This window comes from Gossypium hirsutum, chromosome D02, assembly GCF_007990345.1.
Source record: "Gossypium hirsutum isolate 1008001.06 chromosome D02, Gossypium_hirsutum_v2.1, whole genome shotgun sequence".
NCBI lineage: Eukaryota > Viridiplantae > Streptophyta > Magnoliopsida > Malvales > Malvaceae > Gossypium > Gossypium hirsutum.
This window is the reverse complement of record NC_053438.1, coordinates 1,765,524-1,787,845: the sequence shown is the minus strand read 5'-3', so window position 1 is coordinate 1,787,845 and position 22,322 is coordinate 1,765,524. Positions and strand designations below refer to the sequence as shown.

Here is a 22,322-nt window from a genome sequence, read left to right as displayed (position 1 = left end):
TCATATTGACTGGTCTGGTTCAAACAACATTGAATATTGTTATTAAATTAAACTTTGAAACGCGTAAAAGTGTCAAAATTAAAATTATTCAAGTGAAAAAAAATGAACAAAATTAAAAAAAATAAACCAAAGAAAATAGAAGTGAAGGAAACATATACAACAATGTATAAAGGAAAAAATTCTTTATTTTGGATAAAAAATACAGTTTTTTGAAAGTTTTCATTTTACGAACCATGTCAAAAAGGAAAAACAATCAACATTGAGTAACTATACTAAATTAAGTAGTTATACAAAGGGTTTTTGGGGCCTACTCATATGATATCAGTCATATGGTATCTAAACTAAAAAAATTTATGACACCAATATGAATTTGGGTCTTTTTGGTTTTAGGATTGCAATTCCTAACCCAACTTTCTACCAAAAAAAAAAGAAAAAAGAAAGTTTTCCAATCATTGACTCAAACCCATTGGCAAGGTTCACTTAGTGGAATATAAGGATACTTATGACAGAACGAGCCAGTTTGATATTTCAAAATAAAGTGATAGATGGAACTTCCATTAAATGGCTTATTAGTAGATTAATAGATTACTTCATAATGACATATACATCACACCTCTTGGATCAAGTAAAAATTTTGGGTTTCCAACAAGCCACTGCTACTTCTATTTCATTAAGAATTAATGATCTTTTAACGATATTTTTTAAGGGAGGTCTAGTCCAAGGTGTTGAACAAAAAAATTTGATTTTGGAAAAACACCATAATTTTTTGGAATGCACATGCGGTAGAAAATTTTTGCCATCTTTCAATTACTTAATTCGAGACATATTCATATTCGAGATTTGCACAAGTGAATTTCAATGAATTTACTTACATATTTCTGAGCAAACAAACAATAACAAAACACATTATGTATTGATATTTATGGCCTAATCCGCAAAGCAAAGAGACTCGTTAAATTATTTTATTTCATAAATTTCATATCATGATTAAAAGGCGAAGTGGATTTGTTTATGGTTGTTCTCCTTGTAAGTTTATTGTTCACGTTGAATGTGCATCACAATCACCATTACAAGTTATTAAGAGTACAAATCATGAACATCCACTTACTTTGTTTTTGAGACAAGTTTCATTCATTTGTGATGCTTGTGGCACCAAAGGAAATCTTGTTGCCTATGCATGTGTTACATGCAACATTATAATCCATAAAAATTGCATTCCATTGCCTCGCGTGATCAAAACTAAGTGACATGATTATCGCCTTCTTCACACGTATTTCCATCACATAGAAAATTTTAGAATTTTGGATTGCTTAATATGCCACGATGAAGTTAATACAGAGCATGGTAGCTATTATTGTTCAAAGTGCAGTGTTATATTCCTTGTGAAGTGTGTAATGAAATATAAAATACTTGTTCAAAGGTGGCAACTACAGCAGCAAAATGCAAGAAACCATGCAAAACTCACGTTGCATGCATGGAACCAGAAACTCAGCAGAAGCATGCTAAAGTCCATGGTGTAATTCGACAGTAGCTTTGTTTATCCAGTTGACTTTTGTTAGCCTATGGTGTAATCATTATTTGATTTGATCAGCTAAGGTTAAATGTGTGCTTAGCTGATTTAGTAGTCAATTTAGGTTGTCTTTTGTTGATGTAAACCTTTAGTTACCTGCACAAGCAAGCTTTGTTTTCTTTCTATGTATTTTGATCTATTTGTGTAAGCAACTATGTTCTTATTCGGGTAATGAAGAAAACACTCTGTTCATTCATTTTTCAGCTTGTTTTGCTTCTGTTTTTAAGCTTTCAAACACTTAAACAATTATTTTGATTGTTTTTGAACCTTGTTGCTAAGTTAAAAACCAACAAATAGTATCAGAGCCTACTGTCTTTGAGGGCCTCTTGTTGTGACTAAGGTTGTTGAAGTCAAGTGCTTGAAAGAAAAGAAACAGGAGCTACCTTTGCTACTTAGTCTTTAGAAGCTGCATAAAGATGAGCTTTTCACCACCACCTCCACCTGTGTTTGCTGGTGAAAACTACAACATATGGGCTGTAAAAATGAAAACATATCTATAGGTACATGATGTAATTGCCCAAATTCAAAATTATCGGAATAGTGGATTCGTAACCACAAATCCAATTTAAAGAGAAATTTATTTTAATATTTTTTCATGAATATTGATATGATAGGAAAAATCGTATGAAAATATCGATAGAAAAATTTTACTGATTAAGTGGTTAGTTAGAAAAAGAAATTACTGAAGAAATTAGGTAAAAATAAGATATCGAGACTTCGATCTCGTAAAACCGAGTCAAAAATATTTTTATAAATATTTATGAAGTGTTAGTAATATGATATTAAAATTTCGTTAGAAAATTTTAATGTTTGGGTAGTCAATTAAGTAAAAAGAACTAAATTGAAAAAGGTTTAAAAGTTACTAGAGGGATTAAATAGCTCAATTGTGAAATGACGAGGGACATAAATTGAAAATAACCCCAAAATGAGATATTTTGGGTGGCATAAGCTGAGAAAAATCAGGAGAATTGATGAAATAAGGGTAAAATGGGAAAATAACAAATTTCACTAATATAAAAATGGGACCAAATTGGAATATCTAGAATTCTCTTCACATTTTCTGCACTCTCATCAGCCAAAAACGTCCTAAGGGTTTCTTCAAGCTGGTTTTTCATAATTTTTGCACCAAGTGAGTTAATTCTTGCCTTTTTCTTGTAATTTTTGTGTTTCTAAGACTTTTACAACTAGGTCCTATTACTAAATTCATTAGTTTTTGATTTTATGAATGAATTTGAAAGTTGCTATGAATATGTGCTGGAATTTTATGATGAAATAGGATGAAATTGAAGCTTTTGTGAGATGATTTTATTAGGTAATTCCAATAGAAATTGATTTGTAGGACCTAATTGTGAAAAAGTTTGGAATTAAAGTTTAGTACTGAAATTATGATTTCCAAAGGTTATAAGGTAGTTTAAAGTGATATAATAAAGTGTTGATTGAGAAAAAAATCAGCTCAATTGAGAGGTTAATTGAGCAGGGACGAAATTATCATTGTTGAAAGTTTAAGGGAAAAATGGTAATTAACACCATGCACTAAAACAGTTTTGGACAGCAGCAGTACTCTGACTTTGAAAAATTACCAAAAATTGTATAGATAAAATTAGAGGATGAATAAAATATGAAATTAAAGCTTATTGAGTCTAGTTTCTTATAAAAGAAACGATGTAAGCAATGGAATTGGAAATCATGAGATATAATAGATTTTGTGAGACAAGGTCAGAATGAATTCGGGTTTCCCTGTTCTGACTTTGGAAAATCATTCAAAATTTTAAAAAAATTATTATGAGTTATAATTTATATGCTTAGAATCCTTAATGAGTCTATTTTCTGAAGAAATAAAGGGAAGCATCATCCTAATTCTGTACAGTGAGATAATTAATTTTTAGTGAAGAGGGGTCAGAACTGTCATACAGTGAAACAGGGGAAATTTAAAGAATAAACTGTACTTATTGGCTAAACAAAAAATTCTGAAATTTTTATGGTAAGAAGATATGTGAGTCTAGTTTTAGGGAAAATTAACGGATCTTAGTTTAGAGTTCTTTAGCTCAAGATATAAATAATTTAGTGACTGTGACTCAGTGAGGCAGCTTTGAATGCACTATAAATAATAATGGAATTGTAGAGAAAGTTACATATGAACATGAAATGTATTAGATTAATGATTAAATTTATTTATTTAGATCCAGAAAATTCAAATACGAAGCAATATCGAGGAAAAAAAAAGTTCGGGATTAGTAGATTTTTGTTTACGAACAATTGTCGAGGTAAGTTCGTGTAACTTGAATTATATTCATAAATGCTTGAAATGTTTGTTATTGATGTGAATATGAGTTGGATGTTTATTGTATGATAATTGATGAAGTATTGATATTCTTGATGAAAAGAGAAAATAAATCCCGGTTGAATGAAAGGAAAATTCGATGGATCTCTGAAAAGGAATTGACGGTAAAAAGGATCTAGCCCGGACGGGTGATCCTATCCTGATATAGCCCTCCCGAAGAATATGTGGAAAATGGATTTAGCCCGGACGGGTAATCCGAATTAGGGTCTGAATTTAGCCTGGACTGGTAATCCCGACAATACTCTGTGAGTTTATATTACAGGGGATTTAGCCTGGACTGGTAATCCCGCTGTAAGGATGAGGTTCGCGGGAGTGTGCTCTCTGAAATGGAAATGTGCGCACATGAATATGAATTGACGGACCCGGATTTGTACACTTAGGTGTACCCCTGAATATCCATCGAAATTCCAAATAGTTCAACGGGATAAATATGTAAAAATAACAAGGACATGGAAATCATGGAATTGATGAGCTCATCAATCATTTATCTTTGTAATGAATTTGTATGAGGTTGAGTTTGTATGTGATAGGTATATGTTTTTGTGAATTGGATGTGTGCTTGTGTTATTAAATGATGGATGTATAAGTATGGTAAGTATAATTCCTGTTGCATGAACTTACTAAGCACAAAGTGCTTACCCTGTTTCTTTTTCCCCTATTTGTAGAGTTAAGAGCTCGGAGGTCGGATTTGGTCGGAGACACATCACACTATCAATCTCAAGATCTCGGTACATAAAGGAACTTTATTTTGGAAATCAATGGCATGTATAAGCTAGTAAATTAGATGTTAATGTGAAATGAATGTATTGTTAGCCATTGGTATGGCTAACAAATTTTGGTTTTGGTATGTGATGAAATTATCTTATGAATATGATAAATCTATCTTGAAAAAAAAAATTTCGATAAAACCTGGTAATGCCTCATACTCTATTTCGGCGACGAATACGGGTAGGGGGTATTACACATGACCTGTGGAATGTTCTTCAAAATGATGCAGAACCACCACCATTGAGAGTTAATCCAACGATAGCTCAAATAAGGCAGCACAATAAAGACTGTGCAAAGAAGTATAAGGCTATGCATGCCTTCAAAGTGGAGTTTCAGATGTCATCTTCACAAGGATAATGGCTTGTGACACACCAAATGAGGCCTGAGATAAACTCAAAGAGGAGTTTCAGGGTTCAGACAAGACCAGACAGCAACAACTAATCAACTTGAGAAGGGATTTTGAGAATCTGAGAATGAAAGACTCAGAAACCATCAAGCAGTCTGCTGACAGAATTATGGCTACTGTCAACAACATAAGACTGCTTGGGGATGATTTTAGTGATCAGAGGGTAGTTGAGAAAGTCATAACAACCCTACCGAGAAGTATGAATCAAAAATCTCTTCCTTGGAGGACTCGAGGGACTTATCAACCATTCCTTTGACAGAGCTGATAAATGCTCTCTATGTACAAGAGCAAAGAAGAGCAAATAGAATGGAGGAGTATTCTGAGGGTGCCTTTCAAACCAAGAGCAGAAAGAGCTCAAGCTCGAGCTCCAATTACAAAGGCAAGAAGCCTTGGTCAGAAAAGAAAAAAAGAGGGAAGAAGGAAGCTGCCAAGAAAAAATTTCCACCCTGTGCTCATTGCAAAAAAAAAAAACTCACATTGAAAAATATTGCTGGTACAGGCCTGACATTCAATGTAGAGGCTGTAAACAGCTTGGACACATTGAAAAAGTGTGCAAAAACAAGCCAAAAGCTCAGTCACAGATCAGAATCAAGCTCAAGCTGCTGAGGATACTGAGGCACAAGAAGAACATGTCTTCACAGCCTCCTGCTTTGCTAGCTCTAGCAAAGTCAGCAAGATTTGGCTGATTGATAGTGGATGCACTCATCATATGGCCTCAGATGAAAGCAGTTTCAAAGAGCTCGACACCTCCTTTGAGTCCCAAGTCAGAATTGAAAATGGTGAGGTTCTCAAGGCCAAAGGCAAAGGCAAGGCTGTAATCTGCACCAAGTCAGGTATTAAAACTATCCCTGAAGTTCTTTTTGTGCCTGACATTGATCAAAACTTGTTGAGTGTTGGTCAGCTGCTGGAAAGGGGTTACTCCCTCTTGTTTAATGGCAAAACCTGTGTGATCAAGGACGTTGCTAACCAAGTGTTGATAGCAGTAGCCATGCAAGATAGAACCTTTAATATTGATGTAAATCAGTTGCAAGCCAAAGCATATGCAACTCAGGCTGATGAAGCAAGTTTGTGGCATAGAAGAATGGGGCATGTGAACTACAATTCACTCGAGCAGTTGCAAAAACTAAATTTGGTGGAAGAATTGTCCAAGTTTGAGCCAAAGAAAGAAGTATGTGAAGTTTGTCAACTTGGCAAACAGACCAGACTGCCTTTTCTAGTCAACAAAGCATGGAGAGCCCAAGAGAAACTTTAGCTGGTTCACACAGACATCTGTGGACCAATGAAGACCAGCTCACTGAATGGCTGTAGGTATTTTGCCCTGTTCATTGATGACTGCACCAGGTTTTGCTGGGTAAACTTCCTGAAACAAAAGTCAGATGTTATTGACTTCTTTTGCAAGTTCAAAGCTTTGGTAGAAAACCAAGCCAACTGCAAGCTTAAAAGCCTAAGGTCAGATAATGGAGCTGAGTATGTGTCTCAGAGGTTCCAGAAAATCTGTGATGATGCTGGCATCCTACACCAACTGACTACTGTCTACACACCACAGTAGAATAGTGTTTGTGAGAGGAGAAACAAGACTGTCCTCAATATGGCTAGATGCCTTCTGTTTGAGGCCAAAATGCCAAACAATTTCTGGGCAGAAGCATTAAACACATCTGTTTACTTGCTAAATAGATTGCCAACTAAAGCAGTTAAGGGTAAAACACCATTTGAAGCTTGATTTGGGCAGAAACCAGTTGTGTCACACTTGAAGGTGTTTGGGTTCTTGTGTTATGCATTAGTGCCAGCAGAGAAAAGAACTAAGCTGGAGAAAAAGTCCATGCCAGGAGTGTTTGTTGGCTACAGTAGTGTGAAGAAGGGTTATAGGATCTATGATCCATCTACCAAGAAGGTGATTGTGAGTAGAGATGTCAAATTCAATGAAGGAAGCTGTTGGAAGTGGAATAGGACAGATGCAAGCTTAGTTGAAGAAGACTTGCAAGACCTTGATCTACAGCATGCTGAATCTGAAGGTGAAGCTATGGATGATTATGATGATATGCCTGTCAAAGGCACCAGGACATTGGCAGACATCTATGAGAGATGTGCTGTAACCATGGTTGAGCCATCTTGCTACAATGAGGCTACAAAAGAAAGATGCTGGCAAGAAGCTATGGAAGCTGAACTAAAGATGATTCAAAAGAATGACACCTGAGAACTGGTTGATAGGCCAGAAAATAGGAAGATCATTGGAGTCAAGTGGGTGTTCAGAATTAAAAACAATGCAGATGGGTCACTAAACAAACACAAAGCCAAATTAGTTGTGAAAGGGTACAGTCAACAGCAAGAAGTCGATTTCTTTAAAACCTTTGCTCTTGTTGCAAGGTTGGATACCATAAGGCTGTTATTTGCCTTAGCAGCTCAAAAACAATAGCAGGTGCATCAATTGGATGTTAAATCAACTTTTTTGAATGGATTCCTCATGGAGGAAATCTTTGTAGAGCAACTTGAAGGCTTCGAGGTTCATGGAGAGGAACAAAAGGTCTACAAGCTCAAGAAGGCCCTGTATGGTCTGAAACAGGCTCCAAGAGCTTGGTATGATCGAATAGATGCCTACTTGACAAAGCTTGGGTTCACCAAGAGCACTAGTGAACCTACTCTCTATGTCAAAAAGAATGAAGAAGAGACCATGCTGATCGTGTCTTTGTATGTGGATGATTTGTTAGTCACTGGTTGCAAAAGTGAACTAATTGAAACCTTTAAGAACCAAATGCAAAGTGTGTTCGAGATGACTGATCTTGGTTTGATGACTTACTTCCAAGGTATGGAGGTAAACCAGAATGAGCAAGGTTTTTTCATAAGTCAGAAAGCATTCGCATCAAAGGTTTTGAGCAAGTTTTGCAAGTCAAATTGCAAACCTGCTAGCACTCCTGTGGCACTAGGAGAAAAACTCTCAAGCCATGGTGATGAAGATCGAGTGGATGAAAGGAATTACAGAAGTCTAGTTGGTTGCCTACTCTACCTAACTGCAACTAGGCCAGACATCATGTATGTTGTTGGTCTTCTGTCGAGATTCATGCACTGCTGCACTATTGCTTACTTTAAAGCAGCAAAAAGAGTCCTAAGGTATGTCAAAGGGACTTTGAATTATGGAGTGAAGTTTGAAAGAACTAAAGAATTAAAGCTGGTGGGATATTCAGACAGTGACTGGGCTGGTTCAGCTGATAACATGAAGAGTACATCAGGTTATTTCTTCACTCTTGGTTCAGGTGTTTTTTGCTGGAGCTCGAAGAAGCAACAGACAGTGGCTCAATCCACTGCTGAGGCTGAATATATTGCTGCTGCCTCTGCAGTAAATCAAGCCATTTGGCTTAGAAAAATGTTGTGCGATTTGAATGCTGATCAAAAGGAGGCCATAGTGATTAAGGTTGACAATCAATCTGCTGTTGCCATTGCTAAAAATATGATTTTTCATGGAAAGACCAAGCATTTTAAAATCAAATATCACTTTGTGAGGGAGGCTGAAATGTCGAAAGAAGTTAGCTTGGTTCACTGCTGCTCAAAAGATCAGCTTGCTGATTTATTGACCAAACCACTGGCTGCTCAAAGATTTGAGTATTTGAAGAATGAAATAGGAGTTTGCTGCTTTGTAGCCAAGGAGGAGTGTTCAAAGGTGGCAACTACAGCAGTAATATGCAAGAAACCATGCAAAACTCACGTTGCATGCATGGAACCAGGAAATCAGCAGAAGCATGCTAAAGTCCATGGTGTAATTCGACAGTAGCTTTGTTTATCCAGTTGACTTTTGTTAGCCTATGGTGTAATCATTATTTGCTTTGATCAGCTAAGGTTAAATGTGTGCTTAGCTGATTTAGTAGTCAATTTAGGTTGTCTTTGGTTGATGTAAACCTTTAGTTACCTGCACAAGCAAGCTTTGTTTTCTTTCTATGTATTTTGATCTATTTATGTAAGCAACTATGATCTTATTCGAGTAATGAAGAAAGCACTTTGTTCATTCATTTTTCAGCTTGTTTTGCTTCTGTTTTTAAGCTTTCAAACACTTAAACAATTATTTTGATTGTTTTTTAACCTTGTTGCTAAGTTAAAAACCAACAATACTAGAAAATGAAGATAAGGAATCTCCTGATGAGTCTGTTAGCTCCATAACCAAGTTTCTTGAATGAAATGATGCTGGAGAAGCCACAGTAATAGACATTTCAAGCACATTCACCATTTAATGTTAAGTGATAGAGTAGGTGAGTATGATAATAAATGTTGTGATGGGTGCTTGTTACTGATCTTGGCTTCATTTTACTACTGTACACAGTGTGATTTCTTTCTCCATAAAGTTTATGTTGAGTTACCAAAGGTAAAGCATGTTTGGCATCATCGTTGCCAACCACCATTAGTCCTTATTTCAAACGAAGTAATTATTTGTGAAAGATGTCATTGCTTGTCTTATGCTTCTGCCTATAAATGTGAAGAATGTAAGAAATATACATGCAATTCGATGTATAATTGCTCTTACACCTGGTGCTGCACATTAACACCTTTTCTTTAGATCATAAATATTTTTCGTTGCCTATTACATCCCAACACAAAAATGATTAACATATTCTTTCACTTGTTTATCATGATGATAATAGTTATTCAGAAAGTCATTTTTGTCATGTTTGTGAAGAACTTCTGAGATCCAAATCTTTGATTTTATCATTGTGCAACATGTGATACTTCTGCTCATTGTGTCCGTAGTAAAGATCTATTCCTTAAACTTGGGAGTATCGTTAAAGTACGTAAGGACCTTCGTGAGCATCCTGTCACTGTTGTTAAGAAGATTTATTACTATCTAAACTGCAGTAAGTGTGGCGAGCCCTATTTAGATTTGGCTTTGGAATGTACTGAATGCAACTTCATTGTCCATAATAAGTGTCCACGATAACAATTTCAATTCTTCAGATTTGGAGGACTAAGGCGGCGTTGTGGTGACTATACTCCAAAACTACCACTTTTCTTTGGCGGAGAACACAGTATTTTATTACATGTAATGCTGATTGTAATTATTATCCAAACTAGGGTTTCGTATTTGAAGTTGAAATGTAAGGGAAGCATATTTTAAGTTGGAATTTCTGTGAACATTTGATTATTCAGACTCCAATTTCCTGATTTCTGTGTGTTATTTCTTTAAATGTAGGCATGCATGCCTTGTTAAGTTTAAGTTCTTTAAACCATGTTTTAACTGAAGGCAGCCATGCGAGAAGTGGCAGGAGCATGAGAACCTGTTAGAGAGTTGAAGCTCCTATTGCTGCTCTGTGCAGCCTATTCTGGAACTTGAGAGGCCATACACACTTGCTACCAAATCTCCTAATTTAGCCACTGGTTTATTACTACATCAAGCATTAGGTAGCGAAGCTAATCCATAGCAGCTCATTTACATCTACCAAAAATTTAAGCTATAAATTGGAAAAATTAAAAGTTACATAGTAATCCTAGAGAACATTTTTGATTATGTGGAAACCTCAATGATAAATTAAAATATACTACAATTGTACAATTTAATAAAAAAATTATAAGATTATAATTGTGTTCATCACTTCAAGATAAACGAAAAAAACAACAATATCAAAATAAATGAGCAAAATTCAAATGAAGAGGAATACAAAAAAAATTCTAACACAAGCTTAATTAAAAAGAACATACAAGGCCTTCAAAGCCCAGACGTTAGATAACATTCTCATATCAACTTTAAATTTAAATAATATTTTTGAAAAAATTAAATATATATACATTGATACATGAGTAATGAAGATTGTAATAGGGCCCAATCGACCCAGGTCCAAATAAAATTAAAAAATAGTCCAACAATTACAGGCCCAAAACTAACCTAAGCCCAAACAGCTAAACTAGACCCCAAAATACCCAAACCCTAGCCGCATGTCCAGCGCCGCAAGCCCCATCAGCCTCCGCGCCTCCAGCAGACGTCCCAAGCGCCGTACGTCTCGGGGCCGACCTATCAACGTGCGCTGTTCGTGCGCACAATACCTGCAAAAAAACAGACTCAAAAGAGTCCGAATGAGAGGAAACAGTAAAAATAGCACTTGTATTTGGTCTTTTTCGGGCTATAAAAGCCTTTGGAAATCTATAAAAAGGGGAGGCAGAGAAATTCAAAGAAAATACTGATATTAAACTTGTTTTCAAAGGTGATTTTGGCTTTTTATTTTACAGCGTTTGTTTTTTTTTTACGAAATTTTTATTGTTTTTCTCTCTTATTTTCATCATTATTTTGTATAAAATAACAAAGAAAATATTAAAAAAGAAACTTACCTTTGGAGCCCGTCGTGTCGCCTATCCGATCACCATTCTCGATGAAATCGCGGTGACCCTAGCAGAGGAAAAGGGGCCAACCCTTTCTTTTTTCTTTTTTTTTCCTTCTGCAGCAATTTTTGTTTTTTTTTTACATTTTTGTGTTTAAGTAACACTTTCAAAACGGCGCCGTTTTCATTAAAGCAGACCCGCGCGGTGACCCGACCCGAAGGGGAGGATCCGCGCGTTCTTGTTTTTGATGGTACAATTGCGCTTTTAGCCCCTGGCATTTGCGATGCGTTTCAATTAAACATGTTTTGTTTTTTTTTTAAATTGAGCTGCAGATTTTATTTTTATTTCAATTTGGGCCCATCGTTGCGCAGCGTTTTGGAAGGACAGGATAATTCCCCTTTTGGTCCTCCACTGTTACGCGCGCATTCAAGTGGCCCCTTTTTTAAAATTTTATTCTAAATTCGGCCCTTAAAATTCTTTTATTTTTGATTTAATCCTTCATTAGTCATTTAAATTTTTTTTAGTTTTTTATTATTCTTATACATTTACCCACGTTTATAGTATATATATATATACATACATCTATACATATATGGGTTTTTTTTATATACATGCGCATTTTATATATATATAATTTTCTTTTTTTTCCTTTCATATTTTTTACAAAACATGTATTTTGTGAATTTCATTTTCAAAAAAAAATGTTTTTCGTAAAATACATGTACATGCGCATTTGTTTTATATAATATATACATGCATATATTTATACATACATTTTTCCTTACATCCTTATTTTATTTTCTTATTTTTTATATACTTTATATTACATATACATTTATACATTTCATTTGTAAATATATACATATGCATTTTTTTATATATACTTTTATTTTATTTTTAATACATGTTTTTTTGTTTGTTTTATTGGATATATTTCATTCCTTCTATTTGCATGTATACTTCTATATGTGTGTTAGATATATATGTGTACATATGTTTGTAACTTTGCTGTTATATTGTATTTGTATATATATATTTGCAAATATTTATTCGTATATGTTGTAAATTGAAATATCTGTACCATATTGTACATTAACTTTTTAACATACCCTTTTAAAAATATATTTTGGTTTTAACCATTCATCAAAGTTATTTTCTTGATTCAAAGGCTTTTTTTGAATAAAAACAATATTCGAAGTTTGGGATTTTCGAGGGAAATTGAGCCCTAACATATTGGGTTCTGATTTTCTTCATTAATCTTAAATAACCGAGGATATTCTTTATTCAAAGTGCATGAGTACAAAAATCATTTTTGGGAACTTAACTTGTTGTGTCCTAACGTATTGGGTGTGACATGTTACTTTCTCAAAATGAAGATTTTCACATAAAATAAAGTGATATTCAAAGTTCGGGGATTATGATGAATTGTACCCTAACGTATTGAGACTCGATTTCTTTACATGACTTGAACAATTGATTATCCTTTTTCAAATTCCATCGTTTGAGTTGATTTTAAAATCTTTTTAAACCTTTGGCACTAATACATCAAATAATCAATTTGGTATCGATTTTGGGCATTACGAGGGTGCTAACCTTTCCTCGTGCGTAACTGACTCCCGAACTCATTTTCTCAAAAGTCGCAGGCCAAAATAATTTTTAAGGTGGACCGATCACACCTTAATAAAGGATCGGTGGCGACTCCAACTTTATTTTTAAAGTCGACAACTAAAATTTTTGTTTAAAACAAAAAACGGTTTCGACAAAGATTATTTTGTTGTTTATGAAAAATGATGTAGGTTTTAGGTATAAAAAAGACATGGCACACAGGCTCATGGTACTCAGCTCAAAACTCAATACTCAATTCCTAATGCATAACACTAACACTATTTACAATCACTTTGACCAATGTGTATTTTATAACAATTTGAGTTTTCACACTCAAACTTTTCTAATTGTAAGTTTTAAGTATAAAAAAGACATGGCAGTGGCACATGGTACTCAGCTCCAAACCCAATACCCAATCCCTAATGCATAACACTAACACTAATTACATTCACTTTTTTTACACTGAAATCAGTCAATTTAACGTTAACCATTGCTTATTTTATTACAATTTGAGTTCTAATCTTGTTTAAAAAAAGTATTCAACTTAAATATAAATTTAAATAATAATTAAGTTATAATATGTATTAACTTTAATATAATGTATTTTTATTACTTTTATACAATGAAATAAATCAAGAGGTTTTGTATAGCGGTGCTTGATTCGGGATCTTTACTATAAGCGACCCTCTGCCTCTAAATATCAAATGCTCCCCCACTTCCTGAATCATTATCTTTCTTCGCTTGTAATCTTGTTTTCCCATTCAAACTTTGCTCCCAAAGTCAAGCTTTTCCTTTATTTATATTGCTTGGGGAAGGAGAAATGGAGGAGTCTAACAATTATGGCCACCAACATCCCCTGCTTCTTATCTTGAATGAAGACCAGCTGATCCACAATCAAAGTGATATAACTGATTGCTCGAGGTGTGCGGAGAAGGTATCTACTCCATGTTTCTGCTGTGCGGAGCACTGCGGGCTTTACCTTCACAAGGTATGTGCCGAGGCACCTTTGGAGCTTAATCACCCTTTTCATCTCAACCATCCTCTTCTTCTTTTGCAATTTTTGCGGTAAAGGCGGTAGTGAGTTTGTTTATCATTGCTCTTGCAATTTTGACTTTCATATTAAATGTGCTTTGTTTACATTTATTATTGCTGAGAATAATTTGAAAGAGCTTGACCATGTTGCCCTTCAACATCCTTTGATTTCCACTGAAAACGGTGATGAAGAACTTGGAGATGTTAGTAAGTGCTTTGGATGTTGGGAACCATTAGCAAAGTATACACACTTTTCTCCTGACTGTAGATTTAATTTACATGAAAAATGCGCTAAGCTTCCTTTCAAACTGAACCATAAGTGCCATCACAAGCATCCTCTTACCCTACAATTTAATAGCGAACCACTCTCTTGCAAGATATGCGGAGAAAACAATGAAGAGGCTATAGGATTTGTTTATGGTTGTTCTCCGTGTAAGTTTGGTGTTCACATTGAATGTGTATCAGAATCTTTAGATCTTGTTGTTGAAGATAAAAGGCATGAACATCCTTTCACTTTGTTGCTAAGAGGATCATCATTCATTTGTGATGCATGTGGTATTGAAGGAAGTTACGCTGCCTACATATGTTGTACATGTAACATTATGGTCCATAAAAAGTGCACTTCATTGCCACGCATCATCAAAAGCAAGTGGCATGATCATCGCCTTTTTCACAAATATTTCCTTCGCATAGAAGATTTTAGAGTTTTGGATTGCATAATATGTCATGATGAAGTCAATATAGAGCATCGGTGTTTTAGTTACTTTAAATGTAAGCATGCATGCCTTGTGAAGTAAATGCTTTGGAAAGTTTGTTATTTAGATAAAGGAATCTCTTTAGCTTTTGTCTGAAATCCATAACTGGAATTGCCACCAAATCTCATTTACATCTGCCAAAAATTGGGAAATTAAAAGGTATAGAGTAATCCTAGAATAAAACTATAACATTCTTTTGCATATTTCTATTTCTATTCAATAAGTAAAATTAAAACAATTTAATGTATTATGTTAGAAAAAAAGACATGGCAGTGGCACATGGTACTCAGCTCACAACCCAATTCCCAATCCTAACACTAATTACAATCACTATTTTATACTAAAATCAGTCAATTTAACGTTAACCCTTGCTTATTTTATTACAATTTGAGTTTTCTTAAAAAAAAACTTATTGGACTTAAATATAAATTTAAAGAATAAAAATTGGATAATTTATGGGTAATATGTAACTAAACCCAGAAAATACTCATAATCTTATTTAAAATACCTTAATAATTTTACAATAAAAGTTTTCCATATTTCAACACTCATCTTTTTTATTTTGTTTCATCAAATTTAAAAAAAAAACAATTAAGCTTAAATCCCACTTTAGACTAAATTCAATTTCCACTTTAGACTAAATTCAACTCTCCAATTTTACTCAAATCCCTAAATTTTGAAAATTTTACAATTTAGTCCCTAATACTCAAAACTTATAATTTATTTTACAATTCAATCCCTTTTTCATTTCTAACTTAAAATTCTATCAATTTAATCCCAAATACTTAAATTATTCAACATGAACAACATCTAAAAATTCAATATTTTCTAAAATTTCAACATAGGTTAAGTAGTATTTAATACTAGGATTCTAAAAACATAAAAATTACAAGAAAAAGGACTAAATTGACTTACCAATTAAGCTTTGAACCCTTGAAAACCCTAATTTTTTTCCTCCTTTTTCTTTCTCTCTTTTTCTTCTCTATTTCGTTCTACTTTGTTCTTTTTTTTTTCTATTTTTTTCTTTCATTTATTTTATGTTTTAATTATTATAAAAATATAATATAATAATATTAATAAGTAAGTAATAATTATTATAAATGTTTGTATTTAAATGTTACACATTTCATTACCAATACCACACACTTGTTAACGGTTTAATTGCTTATTTAGTCCCTTCACTTTTCTTTAATCTATAATTTAACTTTCTCCCTATATGCAATCTAGTCCTTACACCTAATTACTCTTAAATTAAGCAAATTCACCTAATCAAAATCTAATTAACCACACAACTAACTTCGTAAATATTTTTATTAAATATTTACGGATCTGTTTTCCGAAAACAGAGACCCAAAAATACACTTTCCGATACCTGTGACTATCGGGTCATTACATTGCATACATAAATAATTATATTTATCTAATATAAAAATAAATTGATTTATTTATTTCTTTAAATGTGCATGATTAAATCAAAAATTAAAGTTTGAAGTTTACATTTGAACCACAATTAGAGTTTCACGTGTATAATTACACCAAATTAAAGTTCATATACACAATTACACATTAGATCAAAGTTCATATATAATTTTGAGATTTATTCCTAAAAAATATTATATTAATTATATATATTAAATAATTATAATTATATTTATATTAAATCACCAATCCAATAATAATTAAATCCATTATATTTATGATAGTAATTTTTTAATATAAATATTTTTGAATGCGTTAGACATTTTTTTAATGTATTTAATGTATTATATATATTTTTAAGATATGTACGATAATAAATAATGAAGTATTTATTACATTAGATATAAAACGTGACTCCCAATAAAATTTTTCGGTTTGATATTTTTGACAAAAACAATCCTTACAGCAAAAAAAAAAAAAATCTCAGATAGTAAAGAGAGACTTAAAGTGATTTTATTAGCCTTCCCATTTAATCAAAAAAGTGAAGTTTATAACAAAGTAAAGAAAGAAAATGATTATTAGTATCTAGCTTTTACTTAAAGAAAGAAAAAACAAAAACAAACTATCTTCGCGTAAAGTTAGAAAAAAATTTTAAAGGGGTAAATTTAAATTTTTAATTATTAATTTTGTAATTTTTAAAAGATTAAATTAAAATTTTATTAGTTTTAAGAAAAACAAAGATATAATTTTATTATTATTAATTTAAAATTTCAAGAAAATGAACAAAGAGTGCGAGTCCTGCTAACCCCCTAATACTCCACTGCCTATCTCGTGTAAAAAGATAGCCAAACTTTTCCCGACTACAATATTTGAGGACTGAAACTGTAAACAAAATTGATTTAAATAAATCTCATAAATATCAAATCAACCGACCATGAACAGCATGTGTAATCTTGAATAAAAGCATTGACTAGCTAATTGAGTTGTCCTCTGCGTCTAAATATCAAATGCTCTCCCATTTCCTGAATCATTATCTTTCTACTTGTAATCTTGTTTTCCCATTCAAACTTTGCTCCCAGAGTCGAGCTTTTCCTTTATTTATATTGCTTGGGGAAGGAGAAATGGAGGAGTCTAACAATTATGGCCACCAACATCCCCTGCTTCTTATCTTGAATCAAGACCAGCTGATCCACAATCAAAGTGGTGTAACTCATTGCTCCAGGTGTGGGGAGAAGGTGTCTGCTCCATGTTTTTGCTGTGCGGAGCACTGTGGGTTTTATCTTCACAAGGTATGTGCCGAGGCACCTTTGGAGCTTAATCATCCTTTTCATCCTCATCATCCTCTTCTTCTTCTGCAAAATGCACCTTATTCATCTGGACGGTACATTTGCAATTTTTGCGATAAAGGCGGTAATGAGTTTGTTTATCACTGCTCTTGCCATTTTGACTTTCGTATTTAATGTGCTTTGTTTACATTTAATATTGCTGAGAATAATTTGAAAGAGCTTGAGCATGTTGCCCTTCAAGATGAAGAACTTGAAGATGATAATAAGTGCTTTGGGTGCCAGGAACCATTAACAAATTATACACACTTTTCTCCTGACTGTGGATTTAATTTACATGAGAAATGCGCTGAGCTTCCTTTTCAAACTGAATCATGGGTGCCATCGCAAGCATCCTCTTGTTCTACAATTTAATAGCCAACGGCTCTCTTGCAAGATATGTCGAGTAACAAGGCGAAGTACGGAAAGTGGATTTTTTTATGGTTGTTCTCCTTGTAAGTTTGTTGTTCACATTGAATGTGCATCACAATCACCATTACGAGTTATTAAGAGTACAAATCATGAACATCCATTCACCTTGTTTAATGAGCACCAACATCCCCTGTTTCTTATGTTGAATCAAGAGCAGCTGATCGACAATCAAAGCGGTGTAACTGATTGCTCCAGGTGTGGGGATAAGGTGTCTGCTACATGTTTTTACTGTGCGGAGCACTGTGGGTTTTATCTTCACAAGGTATGTGCCGAGGCACCTTTGGAGCTTAATCACCCTTTTCATCTCAACCATCCTCTTCTTCTTATGCAAAAGTCACCTCATTTATCTGGAGCGTACTTTTGCAGTTTCTGCCATGAATTTGGTGACAAGTCTGTTTATCACTGCTCTAGTTGTGAATTGGAATTTCATATTAAATGTGCTTTGTTTACACTTAATATTGCTGAGAATAATTTGAAAGAGCTTGAGCATGTTGCCCTTCATGATCCATTGATTTCCACTGAAAATGGTGATAAAAAACTCAAAGATGTTAGTAAGTGCTTTGGATGTTGGGAACCATTAGCAATGTGTACACACTTTTCTCCTGATTGTGGATTTAATTTACATGAGAAATGCGCTGAGCTTCCTTTCAAACTCAATCATGTGACCATCGCAAGCATCCTCTTGTTCTACAATTTAATAGCAAACGACTCTCTTGCAAGGTATGCCAAGTACCACGGCGAAGAGGATTTGTTTATGGTTGTTCTCCTTGTAAGTTTGTTGTTCATATTGAATGTGCATCACAATCGTCATTACAAGTTATTAAGAATACAAATCATGAACATCCATTCACCTTGTTTTTGAGACAAGTTCCATTCACTTGTGATGCTTGTGGCACTGAAGGAAATCATGTTTCTTATACATGTGGTACATGCAGCATTATAATCCATAAAAATTGTATTTCATTGCCTCGCATTATCAAAAGTAAGTGGCATGACCATCCCCTTATTCACACATATTTCCATCACATAGAAGATTTTAGGGTTTTGGATTGCCTAATATACCATGATGAAGTCAATATAGAGCATGGTAGTTACTGTTGTTCAAAGTGTGATGTTATATACCATGTGAAGTGTGCAATGTGTTGAATTTAGTTCCCATGCAAGACATGCAAAGGTGGCCATGCAAGAAGAAGTGGCAGCAAGCAGTCGAGCTATGAAGTGCAGAAACTGGAGCTTGAAGTTGCCTAACTACTTGTTATGTTTTGATTGTATTTTTAATTATTTTGTAATCTAGTTCATGTTGAACTAAGTTGGTAAACCTTATGATGTTTTTTTTGTTGATTGATTGACTGAAAATCAGCAAAGAAACTTAAGCAAGCTGATTAACAATTTCCAATGTAAATTTAGTGGTGTTAAGTATGTCATTAGGTAATGACTTGTTCATTTTGTTGTTGTTATCTATTATATGTAATGGCATTATGCCTTCTTGATTTTTTAATGAAAAATATCAGCTGTTTTCATTCAAAATACTCTCTCCTTTTGTTTTCCATTTTTGCATTTGTTTCTGTTCTTGCTTCTGAGTTTGTTTCTTCAGCAAGGCTCGAGGCTTGCTATCCAAGCAAGACAAATAACATTTTGCTGCTGCCTCTTTGCACCAACAATTGGTATCTAGAGCTTCATTCTTAGTGGACCTGTTGTATCAAACTAAAAAAGCTGAATGTCTTCCTCAAGTTTTTCACCAACAGCCCCACCAGTCTTCAATGGAGAAGGCTTCCAAATATGGCTGGTCAAGATGAAGACTAACCTGCAGGCCTTTGATTTGTGGGAAGTTGTCAACATAGATGTTGAGCCAGCACCACTGAGGGCCAATCCCACAGTAGCTCAGATCAGGCAACATGCTGATGAAAGGACCAAAAGGCACAAAGCCATGTCCTGCATTCAAAACTGTGTGTCAGATGTCATCTTCACCAGAATTATGGCCTGTGAGACTCCAAAACAGGCCTGGGATAAGCTTAAGGAGGAGTTTCAAGGCACTGAGAGGACAAGGCAACAGCAGCTGTTGAATTTGAGAAGGGATTTTGAGAATCTGAAGATGAAGGAAGAAGAAACAGTGAAGCAGTATGCAGATAGAATCATGGCAGTGGTTAACAGTATAAGGCTCCTTGGTGAGCACTTTGATGAGGCAATGATAGTAGAGAAAGTCCTCTCCACTTTGCCTGAGAGATATGAGGCCAACATATCCTCTCTTGAGGACTCAAGAGACCTTGCTACCATCTCCTTGACTGAGCTAATCAACACTTTCTATGCTCAGATGCATCTTTGTTTAAAACCTTGGACACAAGCTGTAAAACCAAGGTTAAGGTTGGAAATGGTCAGTTTATAAAAGCTGAAGGAAGAGGAGAAGTGTTGATATGCACTTCTACAGGCAACAAAGTCATCTCAAATGTTTTGTTGGTGCCTGAGATTGACAGAAACCTTCTCAGCATAGCTCAATTGCTTGAGAAAGGCTATTCTGTTGTGTTCAAAGACAAACAGTGCCACATTGCTGATCCAAGTGGATCAAGCCTTATGACAGTCACAATGACTGATAAATGCTTTGAGGTTCACAGGCCAAATGACTCAAAGTCAGCATACACAGCTTCTGTTGATGACTCCAAGCTTTGGCATCAAAGGCTCGGACATGCCAACTTCAGATCAATGGCTCGAATGGCCAAAGAGGGCTTGGCAGAGAACTTCACCAGCTCAGTGGAGCATGATGATGTGTGTGAAGTTTACCAGATGGGGAAACAGGCAAGACTGCCATTTCCTACAAATTCAGCTTGGAGAGCTACTGAAAGACTGCAGCTGGTGCACTCTGATGTATGTGGCCCGATGAGGACTGAATCACTTAGCAAAAATAGGTATTTCATCCTCTTCATTGATGATTTTACAAGGTTTTGCTGGATTTTCTTATTGAAACACAAGTTTGAGGTAGCTCAAGTGTTTATGAAGTTTAAAACTGCTGTAGAGACAGAAACAGGTTGCAAGCTGAAATCGATAAGGACAGACAATGGCACTGAGTACACTTCAGCTCAGTTTCAAGCCATTTGCAATGATGCTGGTATCAAACACCAGTTTACAAATGTCTACACACCTCAGCAGAATGGGGTAGTTGAAAGAAAGAACAGAAGTCTGATGGATATGGCTAGATGTCTCCTGTTTGAGAAGGAACTGCCCAAGACCATGTGGGCTGAGGCAGTAAACACTGCTGTTTATCTTCAGAATAGGCTTCCTACCAAAGCTCTTGCATCCAAGACACCTTTTGAGGCTTGGTTCGGTTTCAAGCCTTCCTTGGCACATCTGAAGGTGTTTGGTTGCCTGTGTTATGCACAAATACCAGTAGCAAAGAGAGACAAGCTCTCTGAAAGGGCTCAACCAGGTGTTCTAGTAGGCTACAGCTCAGTCAAGAAGGGCTACAGGGTTCTGGATCCCTTGACAAACAAAGTCTAGGTGAGCAGAGATGTCATCTTTGATGAAAAAGCCTGCTGAAATTGGGAGAAAAATGAGCCAGAAGCAGTTTCAGAAGACCTGGTGCCTAATCAAGCTGAACTTGAGCAGCTAGGACCTAAAATGGATGTTGATGATTTGCCTGTGAGAGGCACAAGGCCCCTAGATGATATTTATGAAAGGGCACATGTTGCAATAGCAGAACCTAGCAGTTTTGAAGAGGCTGAGGCAGATGAAGGCTGGAAACTAGCTATGGTCGATGAAATCAACATGATTGAGAAGAACCAGACATGGGAGCTAGTTGATAAACCTGCTGGAAAGAAGACCATTGAGTAAAATGGGTCTATCGAGCAAAACAGAATGCAGATGGCAGTCTGAACAAGCTAAAAGCCAGGCTTGTTGTCAAAGGATTTAGCCAAAGGTATGGTCTGGACTACCTGGAGACATTTGCACCAGTAGCCAGGCTTGACACCGTTAGAATGATAGTTGCCTTGGCTGCTCAACATCAGTGGACCATTCATCAGCTTGATGTTAAGTCTGCATTTCTCAATGGTTTCCTGGAAGAAGAGATCTACATCGAGCAGCCTCAAGGATTTGTGATCACTGGCAAAGAACACATGGTGTACAAACTGAAAAAGGCTTTGTATGGCCTGAAACAGGCTCCTCGAGCCTGGTATGCTCGAATTGATTCTTACTTGCTCAGTTTGGAATTCGAGAGAAGTCTCAGTGAACCAACACTGTATGTGAAGAAGAACCAAGCTGAAACTCAGCTTATCCTGTCACTCTATGTTGATGATTTATTGGTGACTGGAGGAGATAGAAGAATGCTGGAAGATTTCAAAAGAAAAATGATGGAAATGTTTGAAATGTCTGATTTAGGCAGAATGAACTACTT

At 35.0% G+C, this 22,322-nt stretch overlaps 1 protein-coding gene across 7 annotated transcripts; it reads left to right on the top strand.

Moving 5' to 3' along the window:
• Positions 1–13,642: 13,642 nt before the first annotated feature.
• Positions 13,643–19,330, top strand: LOC107943512 (uncharacterized). Of its 7 annotated transcripts, XR_005910013.1 has the most exons (4): positions 13,643–13,969; positions 17,267–17,476; positions 17,756–17,964; positions 18,099–19,330. XR_005910013.1 is itself a non-coding variant. In XM_041088004.1 (3 exons), the coding sequence occupies exons 1-3, from the start codon at positions 13,802–13,804 to the stop codon at positions 17,882–17,884; spliced, it is 507 nt and encodes a 168-aa protein (XP_040943938.1). In that variant the 5' UTR covers positions 13,643–13,801; the 3' UTR covers positions 17,885–19,330. The 7 variants fall into 7 exon arrangements, 4 of the variants coding, with proteins under 4 accessions (XP_040943938.1, XP_040943937.1, XP_040943935.1 ...); XM_041088004.1 differs by having other exon boundaries at positions 17,756–19,330; XR_005910012.1 differs by having other exon boundaries at positions 13,644–13,969; positions 17,267–18,203; positions 19,094–19,330.
• The last annotated feature ends 2,992 nt before the right edge of the window (positions 19,331–22,322 follow it).

Coding starts and splice junctions, on each gene's coding strand:
- LOC107943512 (XM_041088001.1), top strand. CDS start 17,808: ATGAGAAATGCGCTGAGCTTCCTTTTCAAACTGAATCATGGGTGCCAT.